The following is a 7,917-nucleotide window of genomic DNA, read 5'->3' as shown; positions in this document are numbered from 1 at the left end:
GTATTCCCCTTTCATTCTTTCGTGGATCACCTAAACTTTCCTTCCCAGAACTCTTAATGATGACATTCAGCCTAAACACTAAAATTTAGATTCTAATTTTCTCAGATTTCAAAATATAAAAATTTATACTAATGAAGTTTAATTGTATCACTTAAATAAAACCTACCAAACTTATTAAATGGAGGATATATCCTAAATTGTTTGGTATAAAGATTATTGTTTTCAGTTTGAAAAACAATTCTTTCATGTTTAATAGTGTGTGCATTCAGGTAACTGTTAGTTGTCTATTACTGCAAAACAAATTGCCCCCAAACTTAGTGGCTTACGACGACAATGATCTCCATTTGTATGGGCAGGAATTCACAGTGCAGAGCAGGATGGCTCATCACTGCTTCACAGTGTCCGTGGCCTAAGCTGGAAGACGGAAAGGCCGGTGCTGCCGCCATTTGCAGACTGATGATCCCCTCAAGTGACTGCACGTGGGTGCTGGTGTCAGCTAGGGATCTAGTTGAGGCTCTTGACTGGAACACCCACACGTGGCCTCTCTGTGTGGCCTGGGCGTCCTCACAATGATGGCTGGGTTCTAAGAGCCAGCACCATGAGAAAGCTTGCATTCCAGGCAGAAGTGGTATCTTTTTTTTTTTTTTAATATGTTTTTATTGATTTTAGAGAGAGGAAGGGAGAGCGAGAAAGGGAAAGAAACACTGATGTGAGAGAGATACATTGATCACTTGCCTCCCGTTGAGCCCGCAACCTGGGAATGTCCTGACCAGGAATCGAACCGGTGACCTTTCAGTGCATGGGATGAAGCTCAACCAACTGAGCAACACTGCCCAGGGCAGAAGTGCTGTCCTTCTAATGACCTAGTCATGGAAGCTACAGTCTCACTTCTGACTTTTTTTTTTCTAGAAGTGAGGCACTAAGCCTAGCCCATCATTTGAATTGTATGTCAAAGAATTTGCATACAATTCAGGGGTTCTCAACCTTCTGGCCTTTAAATACAGTTCCTCATGTTGTGACCCAACCATAAAATTATTTTTGTTGCTACTGTTATGAATTGTAATGTAAATATCTGATATGCAGGATGGTCTTAGGCGACCCCTGTGAAAGGGTCGTTTGACCGCCAAAGGGGTTGCAACCCACAGGTTGAGAACCGCTGGCACATGTTTTAAAGCCACCACAGTAACCATTATTTTTAGATTAACTTACATTATTGCCTTTGAAATTGGCCTTTTAACTAACAGTGTTCTAAACGTTTTTAAAAAGGGCTAGATTTTACTGTTATATTGTGTTTTGAAAGATTCTTGTGTCTTTATTATGATGGTTTGTTTTATTCTGTAACTCCCCACGGTTTTCTTGACAGTTGATTTAACAATTGGCTCTCATTCAATGCTGTGTAATTTTAGTTTACATTTCATGTCATTTTACCATCAAGAAAGGTATCTTCCTTTGGTGTAATACTTTATATAATGGTTGGTAACGTGCTAATACTTAATATTTTATGTGGTTTTCTCAGGTAAAACCAACCTGTAATCACATAAGTAACTCAGAACTGCTTGGTTAGTTTTTTGAGTGAGCCATTCTAAGAATTTCCAAAACCTTTGCCTAACTTTCACTGTGAAAATATTACCTAATTTTTGTCTTAAAGGACACGTTTCCTTTTTCTTTATAACTAATTAAGGATCTTGTGGTAATTCATGTGGTTTCTATCATGGTCACTCAGTGTTTATTAGAACTATGACATTTCACTTGAAAGATTGTTTTCTAAGGGAAACGCACATTCATTATATGTTTTCCCATATTTTCTTTTTCTTCCTTTTTATATACTACAACTCTTCTGATTGCTTTTCCTTCCCTGACACTACCTGAAGTATTGTGGTTAACCACATTTTGTAAAAGGTGGAAGATTTCTACATTCTGAAGAATAAGGTAAACTGCATTTTAGATCAGAATTTGTTAGATGGCTTTCTTATTTATAGGGTAACTTATAATTCAATGAAATAAAAAATAATAATGTGTTTTATGGACATTTAAAATAATATATGAAACCTATTCTAAGTATAAGCCATTCAAAGACATTCAAACATTACATATAACTTTGTTTCCTATTATAGACATATTTAAGAATAGAAATTATGTCCTGGTTAAGCAACCAAAGGATTCCTTTAATGTGTCAACACTTCGCATGATATCAAGTTATTTTTATCAGATTTTTTTCTGTTTATAAGTTTTTAGAAACTGAAAAATTAGGAAAGCAGCTGGAGGTGGAAGGCGTGGTCACTTGCAGACAAGTAAATGTGGGCTGTACCAGAACAGAAACAGGGAGCTAAAAGGTAATCTAAACCTCCCAGAAGCACCTTAGGAGGCAAGTGGACAGGAAAGATCTTCAGAGTGAGTGGCATAACTTCTGCAAAAACTGTTAGCAATAAATCATCTGATCAGTGTCTTCTCTCTCTTTTTGACTCCCATTTGTTCATCTTATTATCTGGATGTATTCTTTGTCATTTTATTTTTAGACTTGAGTATTGTAAAATGAAGTGGGGCCATTGTGCCTTCGTGGCTCCTTTTGTCTACTAGTCATTTCTGAAACCATCAACACTCAGCCTGACTTACCCAGCGGCCTTTACCGTCCCTCACCTGTGCCCGTGCTCTGCCTCAGACAGCCCTTTTCTAGCATTTACTACATTTGTTACATAACACCACACAAAGCAAAACTCACTGTATTTTCTCCCTGGTAGATTAAGCTTTCTAAGAGTGAGGACTGGGCCCTAGCCGGTTTGGCTCAATGGATAGAGCGTCGGCCTGCGAACTGAAAGATCCCAGGCTCGATTCCGGCAAGGGCACATACTCGGGTTGTGGGCTTGATCCCCAGCACGGGGCTAGCAGGAGGCAGCCAATCAATGATTCTCTCTCATCATTGATGTTTCTATCTCTCCCGCTCCCTTCCTTTCTGAAATCAATAAAAATACATTTAAAAAAAAGTGGTAAGTGGGTTGTGTTCAACTTTGTAACTGCAGCATCTGTCATAGTATTTAGCCCACAGTAGGTACACAATATATATATGAATTAATCAAAACTTGGTCTTATAAGAAATGTGCATCTAGCATCCTGCCCTGTGGCAGTCACCTGTTGTGGATGAGAATACTTAAGCTCAGTATAGGCCTATCTACTGAGCCTGTATCCTAACCCCAACTTGACTGGAGTCAGGATACATGGGAGATCCGGTAGTTTACATTCTAATAAAAACGACTATGTTCAACTTGTCATAATTTTTTAAACATGTCTTGGATGAAACAGCTTTTGAATGGGCTGAATGCAGGTCCCTCTGCTGGTCTTAGATCTTGTAGGTCATTGATTCTTGAAGTCTGAGTGTTGAGGTCCTGTGGGTGGGTCAATGACTCCATCCCCTTGAACCATGGGACACTGCTTTGACCGTGATAAATGGGTGCTCCTTCATCTTGGAAGTGTCTGACATCGTATTTCAGATAGCCCCCCGCCATTTCTCCTCAGCATAAGGCTTCCTATTGGTCCTGATGAGGATTCCTCAAAGTGGTGGAAAAGGGAAGGTAGTTTACATAATATTCCCAAACCAACAAGCCAAAGACAAATACTGAGACACTCAACTTAGTTTTGTTTTAATGTTCTCTCTCCTTAGAGTCTTATTTTATTGTTAACCGAAGTCCAAAGATTGAATGAGCCTCACTGAGACAGCAGAGTAAGCTCTCTTCTGAGGCTTGGGGGAGGGGAAAACAATTTGTTGTTTGAAGACCTGGGTACTAGACAATGAGCTAAACTTGGAAATAAAGCAAAAAGATTACTGCTGGTCCCTTCGGAGTTGTACTTAGAGTCTTGGCCAGCTTGGCTCAGTGGTTGAGTGTTGACCCACCCACCAAGAGGTCACAGGTTGGATTCCAGGTCTGGGCACATGCCCTGGTTTGGGGTTTGATCCCCATTAGGGGGCATGCAGGTTGCAGCTGATCGATGTTTCTCACATTGATGATTCTTTTCCTCTTCCTGTCTCTAAAATTGGAGAGGACAAAGGGAGGATGACCCCAGGAAGCTGACTTAACTGTTTTTCTTTCCTCCACCAGGGGTTAAACATTTGTCTAACATACTAGTTCTCAGCCGACTGGCTGGATGCATTTGTACAGTAATCACACACACGCTCATAGCTCTTCCACAGTCCCAGTGAAACCCGGCCTTCGGGGCCAGAGCCTCATCTTGATACATCTTGATACAACTAATGTGCACACATCAAGATGTCCATCACCAAGCCCAGAATTCGCGCCAAGCGGCAGGATAACAACTTATTTCAAGGCCTTAGATTATGAAACCACCTGTTGGCACTCATGTTTCTGTTATTACACAACTTTTTTTTATGCCACAAGTCCAGTTCAGTGGACTGACTACGGCCTCCAAAAGTTATTTGGAGAGAGAGCAAAGGAAAAACTAAACAGGAAACAAGTAAGCCAACAGTCATCACCTAATGCAACTGCACAGAAAAGTTGAAAATATTTTAAGTGTTTTCAAAATGTTTGTAGATATCAAAGAGCCAAACCATCTGGGTGAAGCATTCCATTAGTCTTATTTTTTTGGTAGGGGCATTAATTTTGAACTGGAAAAAGCTCATCCCTGCCCAAGTTAACATACTTTGCACTTAACACCTCATTCAGAACTCCCAAGCACGTTAAGTTGTAATTAGCAATAAAACTTAGAAGTGCGTAGCTATTAATATTTGTCTTTTAAACATTTGTCCATGAGGCTTGAAAAGGAGAGAAATCCCTCCATCTCCCCGGGCACTCACAAGTCCTGCTGAGATACTATTCTATTCTAGCTCCTCTCCTGCCCCTCCCACTCCCCTTTCTCGCCTTTTTATATTAACCCAGCTCCTTGAGCCCTTTGATCCGATTCTCCCGTGGTCTGCCTACCCCCACTCCTCATCTGACCCACCCTCCTCCCTTCTGTAGTGTAGTGCCTATTATGTCCTCCCTTCTGAGGTATCTTTCCCCTCCAACTAAGCATTAACACCGAGTAATTACCAGGAGAACTCACCAGGACTCACTAGGACTCGAGAGGACTTTTCAATATGGTCACTTGATAAACCTGGACTGGAGATGAGAGACTACGATTTTGAATAAGGAGGAGACATCCAGGATTGTAGGGCCAGTCTCTGAAGACTCGGGAGTCAGCTGTAAGGCCCCGTGATAGGACTGACAAATGAGACCAGGCCCCATCTAGGATGAGAAGGGAGACAGGAGGGTGGCAGCTGCTGCTATGTCATTCCAGCCAGCTGCCAAATAGGAAGGCAGGCCGGTATTTTCAGATGACAGTATGCTTTTCAAGAGAAGTAAGGACCCAAATGTTTCTGAGAAATATGGTTGTTATATGATTGCAAGGATTTTAAGTTGTTTTAGTTTGTTAACATATGGGGTGAGTTAAACAGCCAAGAGCAGATAGAGTGGGCTGCCACCTTGCAACCTCTGGTCTCGAGAACCCCTGGGGCAGTTGAGTCCTATTTATTAGGACTTTCATTATGCTCAGAAGCCTCTGCAATGTCAACATGGCTCTCTTTCAGCGAATTTGATTTTGAAGGAACCTCAAAAACAGAGGTTCACCTGCGAAGAGATTCTCTGGTCTTGGAAGCTGGCCTGACCTGGGGTGACCATGGACTGGAGTATAACATCTGGCCCCTCTAGGCCATCTGCCTGATTCTAGGCTACACGGGTTTCTGACAGGTCTGTATTCTCTCTGGTCACCATGTGAAAAGGGCAGGTGTGCCATCCAGGATTTTGCCAAGTCTTGCTTTAATAGACCTAAGATACCTTAAATAAGCCTGGATTAGAAGTATCCTACATTAGGGTGACCAATTGAGAACAAAGTGGGTCATTTCACATTCCTCAAGTGCAGACCAAGCTCCTCCATACAGAATGTAAGCGACCTTGAGCCTCAGACATGAGGTTCGGTAACAGAACCCCCCCGCAGTCCCTGTGTGCGCCGTGCACTTTCATAACCGCGTGTGCTTAGACTGATCCCGGGAGCACCCTCCTGCCCCTTCTGGGCCTAACTTTTTTTTTTTTTTAAATTTATCTTCATTGTTGGAAGTATTACAGATGTCCCTCTTTTCCCCCCCATAGATCCTTCCACCCTGCACCCGCCCTTCTCCCCCCTCCCCCCAGGCCTTCATCACCTGTTGTCTTGTGTCCATGGGTTATGCATATATGCGTACAAGTTCTTTGGTTAATCTCTACTCACCCACCCACCTCTGCCTTCCCTCTGAGATTCATCAGTCTTTTTTTCGATGCTTCCATGTCTCTAGATCTATTTTGTTCATCAGGTTCCACATATGAGTGAAATCATGTGATACTTGTCTTTCTCTGACTGGCTTGTTTAGGGTTAACTCTTTTTTTTTTTTTTTTTTTTTTTTTCAATGTCTAACAGATTATATTAAAAAAAATTCACTTAAGTACAATTGGGTAGACAATTTTGGGAGGAGATAATATCTTCCAAAGTGAACATTTCATTGGAAATAGACAATACCTTAGCTTCAGAAACCCATTGCCTTGTTTTGGCTAGATCTTTCCCAGTTCTATCTTCAGAAGAGTTAATTACTAAGAAAAATACTTAATCGATTTTTTTCCGATTATTGAGGGAAGTGGGCACTTTAGTATTCATAATAACAAAATACTATCGTGCTTCCATGTATTCACAGTGTACCCCTTCCCAGAATAGCTCTTCAGCTCTGTGAGAAGGGCTCTTGTTCATCCAGCTTTGGCAAAGAGATATTACCTGGGGGAGCCACAAAATACTCCTCCACAACTCGACAGGAGTTCCGTAGTAGTTCTTCAGCACAGTTGCCTTCTACCACATTGTCGGATCTCAGGTAAAGACATCTGTCCTCCAGGACCGACTCCAGGGGCTGCACCCCGTCCGTGTCCACGGCGCGGAGCCGGTCGGCGAAGGCCACGGCTCTCTCCAGCCGCGCCACGGCCTCGGGGCCGCCGAAGTCCACCAGCGCCAGCCGCTCCAGGTGCTCGACCACCTCGCGGGCGATGCGCCCCGTTTCCGGCGCCGCCGGCACCGCCTCCCGACCCGCGGAGACACCCCCGCCTCCGGCCTTCCCCGGAGACCCGGCCTGGGAAGCGAAGCCCCGGCACCCGCCCCCCGGGGCCCGGAGGACGCACCGCCCCGCCCGCGCCCACATGCCGCCTCCTCCCGGACTCTAGGGTTAACTCTTAATGCTCTTTAATATATCTTCTGGGAAGTCTTCTTCGAACTCTCAGCTGGTGATAAATGTCCCCATTGTAGACCCTCACGATACAGTTTCTTAGCATTTCCCATGTTAGTGTATTGAGATCGGCTGTTGTTTGTCTCTGCCACTAAGCTGTAAGCACATCCTGGGAATCATACTGCCCAGGGTCTGGTGCCTGACACACCAGCCAGTCAACAGATGCTGGTACTAAGATGTTGGAAAGCAGGGAGTGGGTACCTTCATGCTTGAGGAACAAGCCATGTGAACAACAACAAAAGGTAACTGTATAAAGTCCTAAATATCCCAAACTCAGGAAACTGGTTTCCTGAGAGGCCCCAGTAACAGCTAAGTTTTTTTCTTTTCTTTTTTATATTTTGGGAGGACAGAGACTTCTGATCGGATATGTGTGACCTTGAAGAAAGAAGCCAGGGAGGCAGGGAGGCTGGGATATTTCCATTTATTCATTTAATGACTATTTATTGAATATCTACTAGGTGCTGGGGACTCAGCAAGGACTAAACAAAACACTTAACACCCTGCCCTTACAGCTTACTTCCCGGTGGTAACAGAAAGGGTGTTTTCAGTGGTGACAGTGCTTTGGAGAGCAGTGGAGCAGCGGGGGGGGGGGAGGGGTGTGGGGAGAGTGAGGAGCTGCACTTTCAGTAGGG

The 7,917-nt window shown here is 43.5% G+C and overlaps 1 protein-coding gene across 1 annotated transcript; it reads right to left on the bottom strand.

The window, feature by feature from the left end:
• Nucleotides 1-6,427: 6,427 nt before the first annotated feature.
• Nucleotides 6,428-7,210, bottom strand: LOC139018284 (glutamyl-tRNA(Gln) amidotransferase subunit C, mitochondrial-like). Its single transcript, XM_070426928.1, has one exon. The coding sequence runs from the start codon at nucleotides 7,199-7,201 to the stop codon at nucleotides 6,734-6,736; it is 468 nt and encodes a 155-aa protein (XP_070283029.1). The 5' UTR covers nucleotides 7,202-7,210; the 3' UTR covers nucleotides 6,428-6,733.
• Nucleotides 7,211-7,917: the final 707 nt, after the last annotated feature.

The sequence above is a fragment of the Myotis yumanensis genome, unplaced genomic scaffold, assembly GCF_028538775.1.
Source record: "Myotis yumanensis isolate MYYU_CA2020_CCGP unplaced genomic scaffold, mMyoYum1.0.hap1 SCAF_10, whole genome shotgun sequence".
Taxonomy (NCBI): domain Eukaryota; kingdom Metazoa; phylum Chordata; class Mammalia; order Chiroptera; family Vespertilionidae; genus Myotis; species Myotis yumanensis.
The sequence above is the reverse complement of the archived record's forward strand: the minus strand, read 5'-3'. Positions and strand labels throughout refer to the sequence as shown.